Source organism: Lampris incognitus, chromosome 6 (assembly GCF_029633865.1).
Source record: "Lampris incognitus isolate fLamInc1 chromosome 6, fLamInc1.hap2, whole genome shotgun sequence".
Taxonomy (NCBI): Eukaryota; Metazoa; Chordata; class Actinopteri; order Lampriformes; family Lampridae; genus Lampris; species Lampris incognitus.
In genome coordinates, this window is record NC_079216.1 from 29,483,805 (window position 1) to 29,508,943 (window position 25,139).

Below are 25,139 nucleotides of genomic sequence, written 5' to 3' on the forward strand. Positions count from 1 at the left end.
TGGGGGCGGGTCGGGGCTCGGTGATTGGAAAATATTGGCGATGCGCGCTAATCCGCTGATGGGCCCCCGTTATCAGAGGGAGGGGTCTGCTGGGGGAAAAAAGGAAAGAAGAAGAAGAAGAAAGAAAAAAACTAACAAGCGGGGTGGGAGCGTCACTTGTTCGCGCCTGCCCGTTCATCCCGAGTCTTTGTTTCTGAAACTCCAATATTTCACATATCAATAATTCAAGCGCAAGAGCAGACGGATCCCTGCATGCGCGCTATGTATTCTGCTGCGCTGCGTCTCGTGAAGGGCCCCACCGCACCGCTCACCACTGCCTCCTACTCCACCAACGAGTGAGAGGACGCCAAAAGTCCAGAGCCGTAGAGCAAGACTGCAGGAGGAGAGCGTGAAAAGGCAGAAGTTCAGACCTGGGAAAACAAGCGGAGAAGGGAAACACGTCTAGAGACATTTTCCATAAAGAAGAGGACTTAAAAAACAAAACAAAACAAAACGCTCCTATATTCCCCACAAGAAAAGACCCTCACATAAATCGCAAAGGAAGGGTTTCATCCAAGTACCAGAAAGGAGTGGCTCGGTTACCGACCGAGTCGCCAAAATCCTCACAGGTAGGCTACCGCGTTTAATACTCATCCGGGGGAAATTGGGAAAACGCGTCCCTTCCTTGTCTTTCTTCTTCTTTAACGGGTAGAATAGACCCGCGGTGTGAAGTATAGACTACATTAGAGGATCGAGTGCAGCGTTTGGTTCCGTTATGTTGACCTTCTGCCTGCTGAGCGCCGTGTGGCTCATGACGAGCCCGACCTGCGCTCAGAATGAGACGGAGCCCATCGTCCTCGAAGGGAAGTGCCTGGTGGTCTGCGACTCCAACCCGACGTCAGACCCCACGGGTACGGCGCTCGGCATTTCGGTGCGCTCCGGCAGCGCCAAAGTGGCGTTCTCCGCCGTCAGGAACACCAACCACGAACCCTCCGAGATGAGCAACAGGACTATGGTTATTTACTTTGATCAGGTAGGAGCCCTTCTATTCTCCTCTATTCTACCCGTCTGCTCCGTTGGATGGAAAACATGGCCAACGTTTGATCGAAACCTGAGTTCTTTTGCACACGTTTTAAAATTATTTTTTTTATCCCTATAGACAAACGTATGCGGTATGTCTTTACCTGTTGACCAATGTTCTCATCGCTTTCTGAAAATATCGTGTCCACGTGGGAAGGATGTGACATGAAGTTCAGAGGAGGAGAATCTGCGTCTGATGCACACAATGTTGTTTGATACGGTCATCGCGCGGCTGAACTTAAGCTAGAGATTAGAATACCATATAAAATTAGAATACCATATAAAATTAGAATACCATAACAAACCGATAAGTAGGCAGTCACACACCCAGCAAGACACTTATTGGTGTAATGTCCAGAATCCAGCAAGAAGGCATGTGGTGCGCCGTGCGTAATGGGCGTTTTCAGAGGCTAAACGGAACAAAAATGAATTGTCGTTCTCTTTCATTATGGAAGATGATTTGGTACATAATGCATTACAAGAATGGGGCAAGTATAGCCGGGTAGTTGAGATTTTGATTAGTATTTAAACTTTTGAGCTGATAATACTGGATATGGGAACTGACATATCGCCAAATAATTTAGTAACAGCAGGTCGCCAGGGCGAGGTCTTACCCGGGTGTTTTTAAAGGTTAATTCCCTTTAAATGGCCATTCAATTATCCGCGAGCGTTCGCCTCTCCCTTGCCTCCTGCTCATAAAACCAGACATTTGGCAGGGAAAACGCATATAGTCGCCGATTTCATTTGAAAGATTGATGAAGTTCCTTCTCACACCATATAAAGTTTGTAACTTCTGACCGAAAAGTGCAGGACAGGATTAGTAGTACACTCCGTTTGAAGATGAGAGATCGGATGTAAATTATTGTATTGTTTGTGTTGTTTGTTAGGAAACACGTCAAATGTTGACGCGCCGAGTGATGTCGCGTTGTCATTCAGCTGCAAGAATTGCAGAAGACATTAGCCCAATAAATCTGATATCATATGACGATGAGCATTTCTTTGATTTTCTTTGATGTCTCTCCTCTCTCCAACCACCCTCTCTCCAACCACCCTCTCCCCTTGCTTGCCTCCTGTTTTTTTTTTCCTCTGTCAAGATTCTAGTCAATGTCGGGAGGAATTTTGACGAAGAACGGAGTAATTTCATCGCGCCACGCAAAGGGATTTACAGTTTCAACTTCCACGTTGTTAAAGTCTACAACCGCCAAACCATACAAGTAAGTAAGTGTGTGTGTGTGTGTGTGTGTGTGTGTGTGTGTGTGTGTGTGTGTGTGTGTGTGTGTGTGTGTGTGTGTGTGTGTGTGTGTGTGTGTGTGTGTGTGTCTCCTCGGCCCTGCGTGGCTGGGGGATGAGGAAGGGGCCCACGCTCTTCTCCCCTTATAAAAGTTGAATGGCGCTGGTAAAAAGTACAGAAGCTATGAGTCACGTGCTGCAGACGATGACGGGAGGCGTTTACAGATGAGAGGTTGCCGGCCACCACCCGCGCGGCCGGATCATAATTAATCGATATGAGCGGCTCTGCTGAGCGAGCCGCGCGCGGCTGTCGTGACATCAGAAGAGGACCCATTTAAAGTTGCTGCTTTTAAAATGGGCCGTCCATATAGCGCCCATGTTGCACGGAGCCTACTTGAATCTAAACACTGTACTGAAACGGCAATTTTGTCGTTTTGCCTATATTTCACATAAACACACGTTCACATACATACACGTACTCGCACGTACGCACACACACACACGCACACACACACACACACACACACACACACACACACACACACACACACACACACACACACACACACACAATATAGGCCAACATGCTGCACAACATGTTGCTTATATCTCCTTTCAGCCAGCTAACAAGCGTTTTTCATTTTGCCTCGGATGGAGCCTCCTCATCCTCTTGACGTGTCAAATGGTAGAAAACACTCGATTAGTCTTCACCCGCTCCCAACCACATCTTTTAACACCCATGACGACGCTTTTATGAGTCACGCAGGGTTTCTTTTGCTAATTAAACCGTTGTATAATTCTACTTCATCAGCTCCCTGGGTGTTAGTAGCTACGCGATGCTACTTACACGTTATTATTCGAATCTGGAATTAATTAACATGGCAATGACAACAAACAACAGCGGCTACGAGGACACGGTGATGTGTGAGGGAAGGTGTATGTTAAACTCAGCATATAGGCCTCGCCATTTCCCCGTCACTGAGCCCCGAGGCGGGTAGCATTTCACTCATTATGCCGAGATAACTAAGGTAGACATGACATAACCAGCTAATGTCAGTCATGAATGATGACTGACACTAGAATGATATAGGGCATTAACAATGAGGTAAAGCGGGGGGGGGTGCTTATAGCCAGTTTAACAACCAGCTGTGTGATCAGGTAAGCAGAATCTGACATGTATACCAAGGTGCTGAACTGAGGCCTAGACAGCAGACGCCTGGTTTGAGAGAAAATGATCCCTATCCTGTGGATGTAAGCCCATTAGTAGGTTTTCTGGACGATGCTGTCTTCCGCCTGGTTTGAGTAGGTATTCACTGCAGAGAGACATTGGCTACATTGAAAACAACACTGTTGGATAAAAAGTGAAAAAAATGCAGCGTGCTATTAAAAAAACAAGAAATCTAGAAATATATAACATATGCTGTGGGAAAAACTTTGTTGTGACATGCTTTTGATATGAAATCAACAAATTGACAGCAGCACCATGTGTGCTGTTTACCCTCCACCCGTCCAAGCGTCTTCCCGTCCAGTCAGCGCGTCTGCTGTGTTGAAAACCCCCACTGACTGATTGCCTTAAAGGCGGCTGGCTACCTGGTGCCTGGAGGAGACCAGAGCAGCAGGGAAACAGTGGAAGAGGGGCGGATGGAGGAGAAGGAACGAGAGGTCAGCGGAAGGAGGGAAATAGAGGATGGCAGAAAGAAAAGGAAAAGGGCATGGAAATAATGGACAGAAAAGAAAAGGCGAGATAGAGAAGCATAGATGAAGGGATGGGATGTAAAAAAGAGAGACATGTAAGAGGGGAATGAAACAGGTAAAGTGACTAAATATTGACTGGCAGATGTTGAGTAGCTGTAAACATTGCAGGACAGACACTTTGTTTCATCCCTCAGTAATCCTGCACTATTTGTGGATCCATATATACGTAAAGTATAGATGGATCTTGGTTCTTAATTATAAAGCCCTTCACAAACTGGCTCCCCCATACGTCACCGACCTCCTCTCCCCCTAACAACCCTCTCGGTCCCTCAAATCCACCTCAGCCTCCCTTCTCTCTACCCCCAGGTCCAACCTCCGCGGCTTTGGTGACGAAGCCTTCTCCAGGGCAGCTCCCAGGCTCTGGAACTCACTCCCCCAAATCATTAGAGACTCAGAATCCCTCCAACTCTTCCAATCCCGTGTCAAGACACACCTTTTCTCCATTGCCTTCTCGTGCCCCCCCCCCCCCCCGTCCTCTCGTCCACCCCTGGTCTTGGGCAGGCTGGGGACCGAGCGCTCGTCCTACTCCCTCCCTCAACTCCCTCCCCAACTCTCTCCCCAAGCGCATAGGACACTGCTGCGGTCTGCCCACATTCAGGTCATTGGTCGGGACTCACCTCTTCATACTTCACCTGTGATTTACGTGATTTATGATGTTTGTTTTTCTTTCCCTTTTGTATCTTTCCAAGTGGGAGAGTACTGCTGGCATCGTGTGTGGCTGCCACTTCTCCCTCTCGTAGTCCCCCTTCCCATCCACCCATGTATGTCTGCCCCCCCCCTCCCATCCACCCCTGTATGTCTGTGTTATGTTTATCTGTTGTCTTGTTTCTCCCCGTTTATTGTAAAGCGACTTTGAGTATTAGAAAAGTGCTATATAAGTTTAATTTATTATTATTAAGGTTTGTTGCAGTTTAACTGAGTCACACGATGCTATCGTCTCTGCCCCCTGCAGCTCCTTTCAATATAGCACTGAAATTCAAGCAGAACAAAGAGAAAAATATGTTTATCCCAACTCTTCTGGGACCCCTTCAGTACCACCTCTCAATATTTCAAAGCGTATTTCATCAAATTTTAAAGGCGCTATAGCCTATATGAGATTTAGAACATGAATATAGCAGCAAACCAATATTTGCTATATAAAGAGATAGTGGAGTAATGGCGCCCGGAGCAGAGAATGAAGTCACACTTCCTCTTGTGTGTGTTGTAATCTGAGTTTCTCTGTTTTTTGTTCTGGAAGCGTACACGTTAGTGCACGTGAGATAGCTAGCGTTAGCAGGATAGCTAGCAAGCTAACAATTACGTTACATGGATCACTGACATTAGGTCACTCGGCAGATCAAAGAAATAGCCCCTTACCAAACGGAATACGTTACTAACGTTAATAAAATAACTATACTGTAAAAATCAATATTCCAACTGAACCGAATGAAATAATAGCCAAGAACGCGGTGGTGGTGTTGGTGGTGGTAGTGTGTGTGTGTGTGTGTGTGTGTGTGTGTGGTGGTGGTTTGGTCTGAGACGCTGGTGCTGAACATCGTATATAGCACCTTTAAATGCTTCCTTTACATTTATTATAATTTAAATTCCAAACCAGCAAAAAAAACAAAAACATTTTTGGTTACTGTGATCCTGTTGGACAGGGCTGTGTTCCACTTGGTAACCGTTGAATGTTCTATGCCTTTGCCCGTCATCTTTTCTTGATTTACTGAATTCAGTAAATTAGAACCTTCTCACTGCCTTCACAGAATGTATGGTCCTCGTAGCTGGAAACAATGCGTCATCAATCGTTTGTATATACAAATTTGTTCTTACACACCCATGGAATTTTCTTTAGCCTTGAATTGTGTCTCCGAGATCAGTGTAGAACCTGTGTAACCCTTGAATTTAGACACCAATTGGCTAACACTGATGTCTTTGTAAGCCTGGTTGATTGCTCATTACAAGAGGTAGACAACAGATGTAAAGGTGAAGGAATTAAAACAACCATCAGGCTTTGCCCTGACTGTCAGGAAATCTTTAGAGCTAAAAAAAATTCCATGGGTGTGTAAGAACAAATTTATATGTATAAAATATTGATGAATGAGGCCAATGAGCTCATAGATGAGCAAGAGAAGCAGATAGGCCACTGCTGGGTCTATCTGAAGGTGCTGTTTTGATGGCCTTAATGATTCTTACACCCAGCAGTTAGAGCTGATTCCTCCATAGATGTTTCCCATGAGAGCCTCTCTTTCCGCCATCTGAAAGCACACAGTAAACTAGAAACATCTGGATGTAATGTAGATGGACTACCTTGCCATCAGTCAGAAAGGAGCTGTTGAATTAAATCTATTTGGCAAACACAGGTTTTTAGGGTCAGATATTTATTGGTTAAACTTATTGCAAGTGAATAACTGCAATTCTACAACATGTTTTAGGATTCAACTTTCAAAACAAAATTGTCTACTCATACAGACTCAAAGAAAATATGTAAAATATGTGCATTCTTTCTTTTGCTATTTATTACCTTAGTTTGCATGAGACACACTTGACATTTGGTACTGAAAGTAAGAATCTACAATCAAATGTCCTGTTATTGTCTGGGCTATGGCGTTTTATTGTGCTCTGATAATGAGAAGAAATTTTTCAAACAAACCTTTCCTGTAGACCCAGAAGACATCGACTTTAGGCAGCTGCACAAAGTGGTGGAAAGCTAGTATCTGCAAAATGCCTCATGGGGCCTGTTTATAATGGCGTGTACATCTTCATCTTCTGCCATTTAACCCACCATTAACCATTCAGAAAATAATATGTGGTATCACAGCCGACTCCGGGTCATGTCAGGTTTTACCATTTCATTGGGTACGCTTTAGGTCAGCTGAGCATGTGCTTTTAAAAGTTGGCTGAGAGTACCTGCAAAACTAGAGTCCTGCCCTCCATCAATGTCCTCAGTGTGTGCGTTTGGGTTTGAAACAAACACAAAAACAAACAAACACACACATTTTAGCCTGCAACCTGACTCATTAAGGGGCTTCTGTCATAATGAGCCTGTTGAGCCCTAGGAATCAGCTAACATCTACCGTGTCCCTAAGCTGTGTCATACATTCCCCATCTGGCAGTTACATCTGTCCATTTTAATCATATTGCATGCTGCAGCATGAAGAATGTGAGCAATATCCACCTGGTGGAAGATACCATCGATATGATGCAGCCATGCTGCAGTAAGAACACCAGCGTGCATTTAGTGTTGTGTTGGTCCTGTTTGATGAACTGTTTCATTTTACCATTAACGGGTGTAATGTGTTCTGGGTACTTTATAGCTCTTTTTACACCTTTTGAACACTTTTTAACCAGTTATCTTTATGTACCATCTACTCTGTCAAACCTTTGAAAATAGGATAATAATCCTATATGTCACAAAAACTGTTGTTGAAAAAACCCATTAATATTTATATTGACCGTTGATGGGTTTTTGGGTACTAAAAAGATGAGGGGTCAAGCCAAGTTAGCAACCAGTAGTCGCTAAGGGTTTTCCACTTCAAAGTAAATATTAAAGTTTAATATCCACCATTTAGAACAAATGATACTTCCTGTTGCAATAAAATTACCGACATGAAAGCAACAATATATCCTGTTCGAAGTAGGTCCACATAATTTGGGGTGAAAATATATTTAATTCTCAGAGAGGAATATTGTGTACTTTTAATATGAAGTGATGAAATACGGTTTCTCAAGTTGGATTTGTAATATAGTTGACTTCAACTCTTCAGCCAAAGAAAGAGGAGTAAACGTTGGCACATGAAGCGCATTCGGAGGCATCACAAATGTTTGATAAGCACATTCCAGGTACAAATGCACTCTTCTGATATTATAGTCGAATCAGAAAATGTCAAGATTTTTTGATTTGATGAAACATGATCGACACTGTAAGATGTTGTGATCATAGTACCACAGTGTTATGAGATTACTACGTCACGGGGTTAAGATTACTCCAGTGAGATGTAAATGGGCTTTTCAAGTTCCTCGAGGCAATGTTTAAGCAACGCTTTAGCAAATAATGTTTTTAAAGAGTGATGTATTCCAGCACTCGGATAAAATTCAATAAGATCTACATCCCCTCCAGCCAGCCTGAGATATAATCACACACAACCCGCTTGAATATAGTCAGCTTGCTAGTGCAGACTTCCACTAAAAGACATTTGCTAGATAGTCTTTAAGATGAGACAAACAGCGACGGCGACACCGATAGCGACACTCGCATCATTACAAAGACGTGCACTTACACACACACACGCACGCACACACACATATATGCATGCACACACTCACACACGTATGCATGCACTCACACAGACTTGCACGCACGCGTGGGCACACACACATATCTATATATACATACACACACACACACACACACACACACATATTTATATATATTATACAAACATTTTATTTTTCACTTCAAAATGGCATGCTCGTTATTTGCTGGATAGTGATATTTACTACTGGATTAAACTTCTAGGTTTTTTGTTTTACAATTCATATCATAAAAAAACATTGTACACAAGTTGCTCAGACCCATCCTGTTCGTTTACTGACTGTTGTACATGTGACTGAGGCCAAACTGAGTACATCCCATCCTCACATGGCCGAAACCATCAACACACAGTATAGAAACAGGGCAGTTAAAAGGTTGCAGCCATCTCCATCTCTGCACACACCCATGCCAGTGTGACACTCGGTTACCACAGCCAGTACAAGTCCAAGTTTTAGGTTCAGTTTTATCCCAAAGCCCTAGAAAGCACCACTCTTTCAGTCTCCATCTTGACTCTATCCTGAGTGGGTGTGAGGATTTTACGGGGGAAAACATACACACTAGAAATTATTTTACAAAAGCCAAATCGATTCTATTGTCCAGCCTTTCACAACCTAAAATACTTCAATTTGTAATGTATTAAACTGGCGGGAAGTGGTGGCGATATTAGCTTAAGAACAACTCACAGCGCTACACAGTCTTTACTGGCACATATGGCAAAATTAAACGCGACAGGTACAAAAAGACAGCAAAGTACACAATGTCAGGATATATGTATTTATATTTAGAGGTGACCACCGCTGTACAGGTCTTATCTCATTAAGATGAGACAAACAAGTGAGGGAGCAGGGGAAAGAAGAGAACAGGAAACAAGCAAATAAGCAACTTTTCTCTTTCCATGCTTCAGCGTTCTTTTTATCTTCAAACTAACGGAGGGGAGTGAGACTGAGGGACAGATGGAGCAAAGGAGTAGGTTTGTCTGTCCAGGGAGGTGGCGCATTTTGGTTTTAGAAGGACAGACAGACAGAGAGGCATACAGACAGACAGTGGCACCAGACAGATGGACAGACAGCCAGACAGACAGAGAGACAGACAGACGGACAGACAGTCAGAAAGCGAGAGAGACAGACAGACAGACAGATGGACAGACAGACAGACAGACAGAGGGACAGAAAGAGACAGACAGACAGAAAGACAAACAGTCAGACAGACAGACAGACACAGACAGACAAACAGACAGACAGACAGACAGACAGATAGATAGACAGACAAACAGACAGACAGACAGACAGACAGACAGACAGACAGACAGAGAGAAAGACAGACGGACAGAAACACAGAGAGACAGGCAGACAAACGGACAGACAGATAGTCAGAAAGAGAGACAGACAGACAGACAGACAGACAGACAGACAGACAGACAGACAGAACGAGACAGACAGACAGAAAGAAAGACAAACAGTCAGACAAACAGAGACAGACAAACAGATAGACAGACAGACAGAGAGATAGACAGACACAGACAGACAGACGGACAGAAACACAGATCGACAGACAGGCAGGCAGGCAGGCAGATAGAAAGTGAGACAGACATACAGAAAGGGAGAGACAGACAGAGACTGTGGCGACCCCTAACGGGAGCAGCCGAAAGTAGTAGTAGTAGACAGAGACAGACAGACAGACAGACGGTGAGACAGACAGAAAGAGGGAGACAGACAGACAGACAGACAGACAGATAGAGCCAGAAAGAGAGAGACAGACAGACAGACAGACAGACAGCCAGAAACACAGAGAAACAGACAGACAGAGAGACAGACGGATAGACAGACAGACAGAGAGACAATTAGAGAGACAGACAGACAGACAGACAGACAGAAAAGCAAGAGCGAGACAAACAGACAGGCAGACGGGAAGACAGACAGTCCTGTAGCTGTCCTTTAAAACCTGTGTGTTGTTTCAAGGACAAGTGTTGGTAGTTGTCTTGTACTGTGATATATTTTGGGGTTTATAAACGCGGCTTTATTGTCAATTTTAGATTAATCAGTTTTGTAGTGAAGGTTTTATTTTTGGCCTGTTTTAGAGCACATGTAGCAAGGCCTTACTTGTGCGCTAAGCAAAATCTGGGGTGCTAATAACCAATAAACACAAGGTGGGTAGATGCGTACATGAGAGCACATTATTGATTCTCTGGGCATTAGCATTAGTATATTTTCTTATTTTGAAATATGAAAGTACTGCATGGATGCAGTTGTACATCAGTATGTAGTCACACACATAACAAAGTGGATTTTAGAGGTTCGTTTTTGGAGTGTATGCTTTGATTACGAGATATATTGCTTTAATTGGCCTTTGCCACGAAGATATCATGTGGAAACCTTTGAAATAAGTGATATCTTAGTTCGTTTTTCAATTTTCAACAGCAAACCTGCTACTGTCAGCCAAAACTCAGTAGGGCATCCGGGTGGTGCGGCGGTCTATTCTGTTGCCTGCCAACACGGGGATCGGCAGTTCGAATCCCCGCGTTACCTATGGTTTGGTCGATCGTCTCTACAGACACAACTGGCCGTGTCTGCGGGTCGGATGTGGGTATGTGTCCTGGTGGCTGCACAAGCGCCTCCTCTGGTTGGTTGGGGCGCCTGTTGGGGGGGGGGACTGGGGGAAATAGCGTGATCCTCTCACGCGCTACGTCCCTCTGGTGGAACTCCTCACTGTCAGATGAAAAGAAGCGGCTGGCGACTCCACATGTATCAGAGGAGATACGTGGTAGTCTGCAGCTCTCGGCAGAGGGGGTGGAGCAGCCACCGGGACGGCTCGGAAAAGGGGGGTAATTGGCAAAGTACAATTGGGGAGAAAAAAAAACATTCCTCTTTGTATCTCCTTTTGTTGCACCATGTGACACACAACACACACACACACACACACACACACACACACACACACACACACACACACACACACACACACACACACACACACACACACAGAGCCAGCCAAATACATAATTTCAGATATAGACCATAGCCTCTACTTACCCTTACTGACATCGTCAGACTACCATGACAAGCTGTATTAGGCACATGTGAAAGAGAGTTAGAGATTTGAGCCGTAGTTATGTGACCTTATGAGTATTTACAGTTAAGATCAGTCAACACTCTCAGAAAAATCTCTGAGATCTGTTGTCTTGATGCATGCTCAATAATCCAGGTAAGAAAATCAAAGAAGGTTGAATCAGTTCATCTGGATACAATGTTTATTGACAGATACGTTTCATCCCTCAACTAAGCGATGTCTTCAGTCTGAGATCTCGTCTTCCAGCCACTGTAGCCAAAATAAAGGACAGCAGGGCCAGTTTAGTTTTTCTGAAGACGACCCTTGGCCTGATGGAGGATAATTGCTTAGTTACCTTAGTGGCCCTATATGTGTGTGAACATCATCACAAGGTTTAAGGGTTTGGTGATCTTTGGGGAAATTTTACAAAATCACAAACCATTGCCATTTTAACATTTTTTTTATAAGACTGTCCATGCTAGATATTTATCAAATGCAACTGTTATGTGACATATTTTTGGTATATGGAGCTTTATTCTAGGTGGCATGGTGGACCGGTTGTTAGCGCTGTTGCCTCACAGCAAGAAGGTCCTGGGTTTGAACCCCAGCGTAGTCTAACCTTGGGGGTAATCCCGGGTTGTCCTCTGTGTGGAGTTTGCATGTTCTCCCCGTGTCTGCATGGGTTTTTTCCGGGTGCTCCGGTTTCCTCCCACAGTCCAAAGACATGTAGGTCAGCTGAATCAGCCTTACTAAATTGTCCCTAGGTGTGAATGTGTGTCGGCCCTGTGATGGACTGGCGGCATGTCCAGGGTGTCTCCCTGGCTGCCGCCCAATGACTGCTGGGATAGGCTCCAGCATCCCGCGACCCTAATTACGACAAGCAGCTTGGAAAATGGATGGATGGAGCTTTATTCTCTTATTCTAAGGGTGATGTCATCACATAACACGTTCGTGTTGAAATGGTGGTTTTGACTGCGTCCTGTTCATTGATCAGCCTCATGGCTACAGCAGCTGGCTTCCACAAAATTGTAGTAGGTTTTAGACTCAAGTGGCCTTATTGATTAATGGAGTTAAGAGTATTTGGACATAAACCTTCCACAACCTAAAAAAAAAAAGAATCACAGTTGTAAAGTCATAAAAAATGCTTTTAGCCATGTAGCTGTGCGTCTGCCCTATCTCGTCCCATTCATTTTAGATGCTGTTAACACTTGCTGGTGGTAGAGGACCCTCGAAAATGAAGGTAAAATGGATGTGATAGTGAATTGTGAGGTCATATTCAAATAAACCATCTTTGTCCCAGCATCCAATCAGGGAGGTCTTAGATCAGGGACAACAGATGAATGTAATAAACTACTACTACTACCACGACTTTCCGCTGCTCCCGTTAGGGGTCACCACAGCGGATCATCTGTTTCCATTTCTTCCTGTCTTCTGCGTCTTCCTCTGTCACACCAGCCACCTGCATGTCTTCCCTCACCAAACCCTTAAACCTCCTCTATGGCCTTCCTCTTTTCCTCTTTCCTGGCAGCTCCATATTCAGCATCCTTCTCCCAATATACCCAGCATCTCTCCTCCACACATGTCCAAACCATCTCAGTCTTGCCTCTCTTGCTTTGTCTCCAAACCATCCAACTTGAGCTGTCCCTCTAATATAATCATTCCTAATTCTGCCCTTCTTCGTCACTCCCAGTGAACATCTTAGCATCTTCAACTCTGCCACCTCCAGCTCCGCCTCCTGTCTTTTTGTCAACACCACTGTCTCCATACCATATAACATAGCTGGTCTCACAACCATCTTGTAAACCTTCCCTTTAACTATTGCTGGTACCCTTCTGTCGCAAATCACTCCTGACACACTTCTCCACCCACTCACCCTGCCTGCACTCTCTTCTTCACCTCTCTTCTCCACTCCCCGTTACTTTGGACAGTTGACCCCAAGTATTTAAACTCATATGCCTTCGTCACTTCCACTCCTTGCATCCTGACCATTCCACTGTCCTCCCTCTCATTCATGCATAGGTATTCCGACTTGCTCCTATGGACTTTCATTCCTCTTCTCTCCAGTGCATACCTCCACCTCTCCAGGTTCTCCTCAACCTGCACTCTACTCTCGCTACAGATCACAATGTCATCTGTGAACATCATCGTCCATGGAGACTCCTGCCTGATCTTGTCCGTCAACCTGTCCATCACCACTGCAAACAAGAAAGGGCTCAGAGCCGATCCTTGATGTAATCCCACCTCCACCTTGAACCCATCTGTCATTCCAACCGCACACCTCACCACTGTCACACTTCCCTCATACATATCCTGCACAACTCCTACATGCTTCTGTGCAACTCCTGTCTTCCTCATACAATACCACAATTAATCTAATAAACTACCTGGTTGAATAAGAAACCAGTGGTGCTGATAATACCTGAGGACCAGATGGAGAACGTACCATTATCCTGTTCAGGAGGATAAGAACATGCCTCCAGCTTTTATTCATGCATTTATTTATTTACCTTGATATGTTTTTATTCTGATCTAAAAAAAAAACAAACAGACCTTGGATTGTTAAAAACCCTTTAAAAATAAAGCCATTCAGGTTTGCAGTAGAAGCCAGCTACTCTCTGTGCCCACTTAATCTGACCGAATGGCGATCCAACAGAAATCATCTGTGAAACCAGAAGAGTTTGACCTTATAAATTAATCATAAACACTTCCTGAAACAGCAGCCAGGAAACCTACAGGAATGAAGTGTGCAGGGTTGCACAGTTCCCTCCCATTCTCTGTAATGAGAGCAGCATCTCTTCACAGGACTTTCCCATTTAACGGCCTGCACTCTGGGAACAAGTCCTGATCACTTACAAGGTTATGCTTCTGCATCCCAGAAGAAGAAACAATGAGTTGAAAACATGGAAAATGTTTTGTTTTGTACAATCCAAAAAAAAAAAAAAAAAAACTTCAGATGACAGATATCCTGTTATGGATTAGATACAGTATATACATAGGTCCAGATGATACCCTTACCAGACTACACCATTTTCTGTCCATCATCGTCTTCATCAGTGGTCACTTGACCGTCCTCCCCCAGGGTCCTCAGGTGGGTGTAGAGGGTAATCCTGGTGCTGCATAATGGGAGGATGCCTGCGTTTGACAGCTTTTTAAGTGGAGAGGCTGATGCGCCTGCAGTCACCACACGGTCCTTGGCAGGCGGTGGCCAGAGTTCAATGGCATGGAGAACCAACACGATTGGGGACCACCCTCTGTTTCAGCCTTCATCCACCTTCACTGCCATTGTGACCTGGAGACATCTTCCACCAGTTCTGCCGTTGAGGGCTTTGTTGGATCCAGCTTCATCTGGGACCTCCCCCTTGACCTGTCCGCCTTGGGTCACCCTACCAGGAGCCAAGCTCCGGATGACATAGCTCTTGGGATCATTGGTACACGCAGGCTTCTCCACCATGGCAAGGTGGTGATCCAGGAGAAGATTCTCTGTCCATCTCACTTTCATGGAGGTACAGCCCAACATCCGCCCCCTCCACACCCCTACAATAAAAAAAGTTAACTTTGCTACAAATTGAAAAAAAACAATTGGGGGAAATTTGCCATTTCAAAGATGGGGGGGGTGTTACAGCTAATGGATGAAGGCCCCATTGTCTATCCATCACCATGTCCATCTGAATCACCACATAGAGAAGGAGAGAGGGTGGTAATAAGAGCACAAGATGGAAATGGGAGAGAAAAGCGTGATGAAAAAAAGAGGGAAAGAAAAAAGAAGTGCAAGTAACCTAGAGTTACAGCTGACAGAGAAAGTGAGCAGAGTGAAAGAGAGAAAATGAGAGGGGGAAGAAAAATATAAGGAGAAAGAAAGTGGAAAAAAATCACTGTCACGTCAAGATGGAACAAGAAAGGATGACGCAGTAACAGGGGGTTATTATGACACTGGCATTAAGTGCTGTATGGAGACATTTGGAGGAATAGATCATTTCTCCCCCATGCCTCACCTTCTCTTTTTCTTTTGCCATCTCACTATCACCCCATCAACTTCCCTACCCTCACTCCAACTCTTCTTTTCCTCTAATTTGTCTTTTTATTTTCTATTTTAGTCCTCCCCCTTAGCCACAATTTTCTCTTATTTGCAGCAACTTTCTTTTTCTCTCTCTCTCTCGCTCTCACTCTCTCCCTCTTTATTCACATAGTTATTTGGTTGTTATTCATTAGTGAATGCAGATCGATTGAGAACTGACACAATGCACAGGCCTATTATCATGCTTTTATACTTATGGCTTGCAATTTTGGTGGTGTGGTCAGCAGTGCATGTGTGTGTGCATGTTTGAGTGTGTGTCTGTGTGTGTGTGGTGACCGCAGCCTCATCCTTCCAGAACCCCTGTCACAGCTTTATTGGAGTGATACATCACCTGCACACTACACACACTATCCCTGAATGGCTGTCGGTGAAAGTGTTTTTTTGTGTGAATGAGTATGGCAGTGAGAGAAATCAAAATCAAAATCATATCAATTTTATTTGTATAGCCCAATATCACAAATTACAAATTTGCCTCAGTGGGCTTAACAGCAACACAACATCCTGTCCTTACACCTTCTCATCGGAAAAGGAACAACTTCCTAAAAAACAACAACCTTTAATCCCCTTTGCAGGATGTGTGTGAATTTGGGAATAGATGATTTTTGAAAGAGAGAAAGAGAGATAGAAAGAGAGAGACTAAGTATGTGTGTGTATGTGTGTGTGTGTGTGTGTGGGGGGGGGGGGGGTTGTAGGTGTCTGTTCCAGATGAGTAGATGGTTGAATGGTTGTGTATTAGAGTGTGTAGATCTTCACCTGCCGGCTGTGTGTGTGTGTGTGTGTGTGTGTGTGTGTGTGTGTGTGTGTGTGTGTGTGTGTGTGTGTCTGTGTCCTGGGGGTAACAGGGTGATGTAATGTCACTTGGCCCTCCTTTGTCTGATGTCTCCCTCTGTGTTTGGAGTCATTACGTGCACATCAAGCATCTCCCTGCGTCTGTTCCTACCTCTCTGTTCTCTCTCTATTTTGTTGTCCATCTCTCTTTTTTTATCCATCATCTTTACATCTTTGGCTTCCATTTCTTTCATCTTCCTTCCATTCTTTGTTCGCCCCCCTCCCCTCCCAGTCTTTCCCGTCACAAGGATCTCCTCATTCTTATCTTCCCTCTTCACTGACTTTCACCAGTTTCTGAGCGCTCTTGTTCCCTTTCTTTTTCTCCTCCCTGTCCTCATGGACTCTGCTCTCATTTACTCTCCCTATGTCATTTGTCTATTTTTCATGATGGCCCCGAGGTCAATGAGGCTAATTTGAAGCTATTGGTGCCATTTCCACATGCACAATGTCCTGTCTATCTGGAGAGACCGCCATACATACTTCCAGGCTATTAGAGATCGTTTTTAGTTATAGAGGGAAGAATGGGAGGGAAGCTGATTTGATAACTTTTAATGATAAAATATTAACTTTTAATTGTTATTAGTGTTATAAATAGGCTGTTTGAAATACAGCCACACGTTCAGCTTGACGTGAGACGTTGCTGTTGCCTAGTCTAATAATTGGTTTTTACTGGTAAGCACACGGCCATGTAAGGTCGGAGGCAACACAGGAAGTGATGGTGTTCTACGTCACATCCTGTTATGCTTAGTAGATGCCAGAGACCCGGTGGACGCTAATGCTAAGTTGTCTGATAATGTTGAATTTCATCTTCTTTTGTTAACGTAGTTTATAACTAACACAAAATGTTTAGAAAACAAAACAACACCAGGTATTACCATTCACTCATGTTGATCCACGCCAGTTTGTCTTATTGTGGCGTAAGACTACAGTTGCCCATTCTGACCAGAGTGCCGCTGTTGTTGCAAGTTTTTAAGGTGAATGGGTGAATGAATGACTATTTGAACGACTAAATGAATGAATGAATGAATATTTTGAGATATATTGGTAGATTAAGGGAATGATTGATCGATTCAGATATATTTTGAGAATCTCTATGCTGTGTGTGTGTGTGTGTGTGTGTGTGAGAGAGAGTGTGTGTGTGTGTGTGTGTGTGTGAGAGTGTTTCCGTTTGTTGGGATAAAGCCAAATGTCAAAGCCGAGTGACGTGCCCTGTTACTCATACATCAGACTTAAAAGTAGACTTTTGAAAGAAAACCACAAATTCCCTCACCAAAAATATACACAGGCTGCCCGCAGCAGTACAAATCGACCACACACACACACACACACACACACAAGTGCACACAAACAAACTCACACATAGTAATTAGTATTCTCTCCCACTTTTCTCTCTCCACACACACACACGCGCGCGCACGCACACACACGCACGCACACACACACACACACACTGTCCGCGTTTCTACTCTATGTTTGAAATTAAGAGCAGTGCCAGGCTTAAGAGCTCTTGACTCTGACAGGCTCTCAATCTCCTACCCACCCACCCACCCCCCCACACACACACACACACACACACACACGCGCACACATAAAGACAAAGACCCACACATGAGCATCAGGTGGCTGTCTGTCGAGTATGTGAGTTTGAACGAGGCAGATAAGGAGATAATTATTCTGTGTTCTTGTTTGAATGTGTTCCATATATTAACAACAGTTTATAATTAGCTGCTGCCTGATTTTGCTGAAAAAAAAGGTGTGCAGAGTTTGCTATGGTTTGAACCACTGAATGCTTTGTGGAGGGTCACAATTCAAAATTAATTCATCCTCACTTCACTCTGCACTGACTGTGGTCTGGTGAGGACACAAGGAGCTGCCAAGGCTGAGATACTGGCAGGGGGATGAGCAGAGGCACTCATGTCAGCATAGCGACTTTTTGGGTAATGGAGATGGAGCACATTGTTATTATTAAGTTTAGGAACAGAGAACAGAACTGTGTCTTTCTGGAAGAAAGAGGGGTACTTCACAACCATTAATGTGAGAATTAATAGTTTTATCATATAAAATTTTCTACAAATTTGGGAGCAAAATTTGATATTTTAGACTCAGTGGACGAGGTCCATGTGCTTTCCTCACTGTTCCATATTTCATAAGTCAAAAGGCTCTTAGTCTTCACTGTGTATTCATGCTCACATATGCTCCCTCTTCTTTTGGCAGGGCTGTAATCTATGACTCTGTTATCTTCCTCACATTTTTCAGTCACAAGATTTCTAAAAAATCAATAATCCCTTCTAGAAATGAAATGTGAATGACAGACCTTAGTAATGTGTCTCTTTTAAAAAATGGCAACAGATGCCTCAAAATCCTAATGTGATTCCTACAAGATTTGAGAAGCCATCAAATGCTGTTGTTATTTTAGTTGATGAAACCAGTTGTTATTTAAATGTTCTGCAAACAGGGGGTGATGGGTAAAGAAGAGGCAAGAAAAAAAGGCATGGTACCAAAATGCTACAGTATGTACATTTTATCATAAATAATGATTCATGTTTTCCTTAACTGTCACAAATATATCATGCACATACGCGATAAAAAAAAGAACAGCAGGGGGCGTCTGGGCAGCATAGCCATCTATTCTGTTCCCTACCAACATGGGGATCGCGGGTTGGATCCCCATGTTACCTCCGGCTTGGACTCGGGCGTCCCTAGACACAATTGGCTGTGTCTGTGGGTGGGACGCCGGATGTGGGTATGTGTCCTGGTCGCTGCACTAGCACCTCCTCTGGTCGGCCGGGGCACCTGTTCAGGGGGGAGGGGGAACTGGGGGGAATAGCGTGATCCTCCCACGCGCTACGTCCCCCGTGGCGAAATTCTTCACTGTCAGGTGAAAAGAAGTGGCTGGTGACTCCACATGTATCGGAGGAGGCATGTGGTAGTCTGCAGCCCTCCCTAGGTCGGCAGAGGGGGTGGAGCAGTGACTAGGATGGCTTGGAAGAGTGGGGTAATTGGCCAAGTACAATTGGGGAGAAGAAGGGGGGGGGGAACAGCAACAGCATCAACAGTTTTGGAGGTAAGCCTCTTGAGGGCAAACCAAGCTAGTGATGTAAAGCATGCTCCAGCAGAAACAGACCATAAAGTCTGCATAAACACCATTTTATTCTGTTTAACTGCTGCAGCAATTCCAAGTCTAACAAAAATACATTTTTTAGGGTAGTAAAGGAAGGAAAATAATTAGATGTTAGTATTTCATGGACCAGTCAAAATAGTTCAGTGCACCGCTCAAAGGCCCACAGGCAGCAGATGTGCTGATTCCTTAGTAAGAAGGATAGCTGACCTACAAATATGAGGAAAACCAGTCTGTAATGAAGTGGAAAGGGTCCTTCCCCTTAGTTGATGAGTTAGACAGTCAAGAAGTGTATGTCTGTCTTGTGTGTGTGTGTGTGTGTGTGTGTGTGTGTGTGTGTGTGTGTGTGTGTGTGTGTGTGTGTGTGTGTGTGTGTGTGTGTGTGTGTGTGCGCGCGCGCATGTGTCTTTGTCACTTCAAGGCCCTCCTCGGGCGATATTTGTGTTACCAGAGAAATTCAGTTGAATTATCCCAGAAAGGTGAATCAGTTCATCTGGACACAACGTTTAGTGGGAGAAAAGCTTTATCACTCATCTATGTGACTTCGTCAGTCTCTGCTGACTGCAGGTATCCCCACCCTTATAAATCAGCACAGTTGAATAACGACTGAAATCGGCACAGTGGTGTCACAACCAAAACCAGTGATTGGTTTCACATGAAAATTGCTGTGACCATTAACTAGAGTTACAATGTGGCCATGTGTACTATTCATAGAGGATTGGAGAATGGTTGCAATCACAGCATCGTAAGATGGCAATAGATGTACTTTTACCCCCCCCGGTTCAGGGATGGTCATTCCCTCTACATATATAGCTGGCCTCTTTGACTCCCCATTCAAGCCAGCATTCCTCCCTATCCAGGATTGGAGTTGGGGATACCTACAGTCAGCCGAGACTGACAAAGTCACTTAGATGAGTGATGAAACGTTTCTCCCACTAAACGTTGTGTCCAAATGAACTGATTGAACTTCCTGGGATTTCCTTACCTGGATTATTGAGCATGCATCAAGATCTGTTGAATTATAATCTTTACCTCAGGACCTCTAGAAATTTTATCCTGCAGGCACCCCAATAAAAAATAAAATAAAAAAACCCTCTAAAATTACCAACCAGACAGCAGGGGAGTTATTATTATTAATTAATGTTAAGTTATTAATTATTTAGCGAATCCAAAGTCCTTGAGCCGAGCAGTTGCCTCTTCACTGCACTATGGAGGGTGACTAATCCTCTTTTTAGTCTTTGGAGAGGGCAAACTTCAATGATGTGGTCCATTGTTTGTTCCTCTCTATAAGCACACAGTGGACTTGGGCTGCTGCCCCACCTGTGAAGATTGGTCAGGCAGGGACTGTGGCTGCTCCTGAATCTGTTAAGGGTTGACCACTGTCTCCTTGGGAGGTTGGTGCCAAGGACCTGTTGAATGGGCAGATTGGGTCGTAAAGTTGGCTTGTGGGGTTTTCTTCCAAATTGGTCTTCTGGATGGGAGACAGACAGTAGGTGAATTTAAGATGTCTGCATGGATTGGTAGATGGGGGGAATATTTGACCTTGTGGAGCACCCCTTGAGTAAGTGTGACTCGTTGGATATGTTGGGGGGGGGGGTTGGATAGGACAGGGAGCCAGGGGAGTGGTGTTGAGCGAATATTCCCAGTTATGATTCGCATGATTTTATTTAATTTGGGCATCCACATGATTTGGACCAGACAGGGGCACAGTATTCCGCTGCAGAGTATGCAAGGAGTGCTGAGGTACCCAGAGTGGGGGCTGCTGTCCCCCATTTTGAGGCTGCGAGCTTACAGAGCAGGTTGTTTTTGGACTTCATCATCGCCTGCTCTGTAAGTTCGCAGGCTAAAATGGAGGCAATGGATCAGATTCACATCGCACTTTCCATCAGTATCCAGGTCTGCCTGGTGAAGCTAATGATCCTACCAGCAGACTAAATTCCAAGAGAAGATGCCTGAGAGCCAACTCAAGCCATCCTTGTCACAGCCCCAAGCTGAAAACAGGGCAGTGTGGTAGTTTCACTGTTTGTACTTGTGTCTGTATTTGTTGGAACAATTAAATTATTTGAATTTGGATAGCAACTGGAAGTGGGCAAGGTTTAAACTGGAAGTGGTTCAAAACAAAAAGAAAAGCCTATTTCTACATGCAAATCCATTGCCTTTGATGGCTGTCATGTATATCTAAACCCATCTATAAAGTCAAAAAGCTTTGAAAAATAAAATAATACAGGAGAGCTGAACAATAGTAGCCTAAACCCTTATTTTGAACCTGTAAGCATGTGGCACGAATTATACTTGTGCCAATTATACTTTCGCATTGTCCATTTTGCACAGCTGCATTCACCAGTAAAAAAAATATCACTTAAAGAGCTCAAATATTGACATATGACATGCAGTCCACATAGATGCCCAAGGCTTGAAATGAGGAGATAGCAAAAGGTACAGACTGGCACCATTTGTTGTAATTGTAGGAGGTGAACGCAACATCTGCCCCAGAGGTGCCACATTTACGATAAGCATGACAAAATAAGCATCCTTTTTAACAGAATATCTCCAGCTATGCTCTGCCTTTGATCCAAGAGCGACTAAATAAACGGTTATTCCCACGGCCGCTGGATGAGCAAACTGGGTATTTGTTAAAACAAACCTGCGTGGCTCATCATTGCCGAGGTCATCTGATGGTACTAGCTTCTGGAGGTGGGTCAGCTGGTGAGAGTGAGCTGGTTGGGTGGGTAGGCGGCATTGCATCAGTGCTTAAATCATCAATATAAGCCAATGCCAATATTACGTCTGGCTTCCAGCCGTCTGCACAGCCACACACCCCGTCTGTCTCAAGGTCAAAATGTTCCGCCAGTAACACCAATCAATCAAACACATGATTAAACCTGCCTGCAGATTCATTCACACTTGTTAATGTACAGATATATTTGTGCTAGTGGGAATTCAACTGTCAATTGTGCTTTTTAAATGTTTTATTACAATCTCAACTGAGGGTGTTCCCAAGTTAGTTTGAGTGATAATGATGGTTTTGCTTGTAAAAAAAAAACAAAAAAAACAAAAAACAAATTCATTTTTCAGGGTTGTTTGTTATTAATTTTGTAAGTTACATTTCAGTTAGAATAAAAGTTAAGTTAAAATTGAGGCCTTATTTCCAGGAGAGCCTTCCTAGATTGTGGCATAATGGTGGTTACATCAACGCTGACCATATATTTCCCATGTTTATGGATGTCACATTCCCTCTCTTCCTTTCCCCCTTTCATTCCATAAACTTCTCTGTTCTTCCCCATTCTCCAGGTGAGCCTAATGCACAATGGCTGGCCAGTGATTTCAGCGTTTGCTGGCGACCAGGATGTGACACGTGAGGCAGCCAGTAATGGTGTCCTGATCCAGATGGAGAAGGGAGACCGAGCCTACCTCAAACTGGAGCGAGGCAACTTGATGGGGGGCTGGAAATACTCTACCTTTTCTGGCTTCCTGGTGTTCCCCATGTAGAGAAGGCGAGAGAGGAAAGAGGAGGACGAGATGGAGGGGATGGAGAAGAAGGAGGAGGACACAACAGATGCTGCTGGGACAGGAGACGAGCGAGATGGAGGAAGATGAGGAGACTCGGGGTGACAAGGAAAGGAGATGGAGGAGACAAGAGAGAGGGAGGAAGCGGAGGGGAAGAATGGGGACGCCCTAATGTGATAACAGACCTGCTTGGGACACTACAGAGAAAGAGAAAGGGAGGCGAGAGTAGAGAAGTAAAAAAAATGTGTGTGTGATGAAGAAATAAGGAAAGAGAATGAAAAGAGAGCAAGGAGTAAGAGAGGAGATATGTTAAGTTGTAAAGCCAGCCTCTTCACCATCCTTCTTCCTTCCATTCATCCGTCCATCCCTTCTTCCCTCCCCCCACTTCCGCTATAGCTTGACTGCAGCTTTGGACAGCCAAAACATTTTTTTATTCTCTGCTGGAAAAAAAAAAGCGAGTGATCATTAATTTTTTTCCGGAGTGTTCTGAAGGCCAAGTGTTTTCCCCTCCCCCTCGCCTCATCCATCAATCCCTCCTTCCATCATCCATCTCTCTCAACACGAGCTTTAAAGAATGTTTCTCTGTTACCTATAGTATCAAAGAGCTGCTTCCTACATCTCCTTTGTACCAGCAGTATTGACATACATGCATCCTTTGTCTGGCCAAATTTGTAGCTTTTTGCAGTGTGCTTATCAGGACTTGCCTTAGGAAACTGATTTTGGTTCAGCCTTTTCCCCAAAGCCAAACCTGAATTATTAAAGGGGAAACACTCAACACTGAGCAAAATCAGGTACTCGGGGGCAACTTTACCTAAGATGTTCTGTAACGTTGTGTTTTCAATATTGAATATGAATGGCTTCTAAAACAACTTAGATTTGTGGATTTTTTTTCTGTTCCTCTCCTCATATTCAGTGGCCCTCCTCCCATACAGACAAGCCAACTCTCTCCTTCTGTCCCCTGTTCAATCAATCTTTTTTCCCCTCTCACATTTTAGCTCTTCCACACCTGATATATCCTCCAAATCCCTCCACCCTTACAGCTTTTCCAACCCACTTATCCTTCACCCCTCTCCGTCTCCCCTCTTCCTTCTTCTTTTGCTACCATGATGCTGAGCTTAGTCATGCAGCCTCATAATAGGACTGGGTATTGAAAACTGACACCGATGGTCAACGTTGGGCCCTACATACTGGCTAGCTGGCTAGCATTGTGTAGGAACATCTGGGGAAACAACTGCATTAAACACACTGAACTTGGGCACTAAATACGTGATAACTTATCCATGCCTAGGGGTCTGTTCGCTACACTCCTTAATGACATGAGTCTGGTGGCCTGTTAAATCTGATCAACAGACCTACAAGCCACAGTCCACATGCACAGTCTATTTAGGTGTGCAGTCTCTCAACATCTGCTAGGAAAATAACGTGCAACTGGCACACATGTGCCTTGTTGACCAGCTGGACTATTTCTGGCTCTTTCTGCCTGCCAACCAATGTTCGACCCCTATCCCACTTGCCACACATTATTCTACCTGTCTTTCTTAACAGCTGTTAGCATTACAAAGTCTCTCCAATTTACAGTGGGTTGATTTTGCAGACTGCTTAATATGTCTAGAACACTCAACATTAGGTTTTCAGATTTGGTGCATATTCAGTCAAAAACATTCAGATGACATGGGAAAATATGCCCATTTAACTTGTTTCTTGTCCCCCTGACTTGCCATACTTTTCTCTGCATATCTACTACACAAGATGTTATCAATTCTGACTTTCAATCTGAAAATGTGTCAGATATATAAATGATGTTGGATGCTTTTGGTTAGTGGCCCAATTTATGCTAGTTTATTGCCATTTACAATTAGGAAACCATGTCAGCTTGAAATAATTCAGCTAAAGACAGAAATAAAGGGTTTCATAATTGTGAGCACTGTATTCATGAACTACATTATATAAAGTTGTTGGGTTGTATTTCGAGCAGGATTGAAGAGGCAGCTTTGGCATGATGAAACCGGTATTATTTCCAATACCCAGCCCAACATTTCAGCTTGATCAGCTCTCTTTTGTCTTTCCTTTCACCCTACATTCACGTTCCTCTCTCTCTATTGTCTACTCTTATTCTCCCTCTTCCTCCATCATCCTTTCATTGATAGGTACGTTTCCTGCCACTGTCCATCTGTCTAACTTTACATCTATATCTTCTCCTCTCCTTCATTATTCCATCTATTCCTTCT

The 25,139-nt window shown here is 44.1% G+C and overlaps 1 protein-coding gene across 1 annotated transcript; it reads left to right on the forward strand.

Annotated features, from left to right (window-relative positions):
* Window positions 1–754: 754 nt before the first annotated feature.
* On the forward strand, window positions 755–22,893 carry cbln1 (cerebellin 1 precursor). Its single transcript, XM_056282273.1, has 3 exons — window positions 755–1,012; window positions 2,154–2,273; window positions 22,696–22,893. The coding sequence occupies exons 1-3, from the start codon at window positions 755–757 to the stop codon at window positions 22,891–22,893; spliced, it is 576 nt and encodes a 191-aa protein (XP_056138248.1).
* Window positions 22,894–25,139: the final 2,246 nt, after the last annotated feature.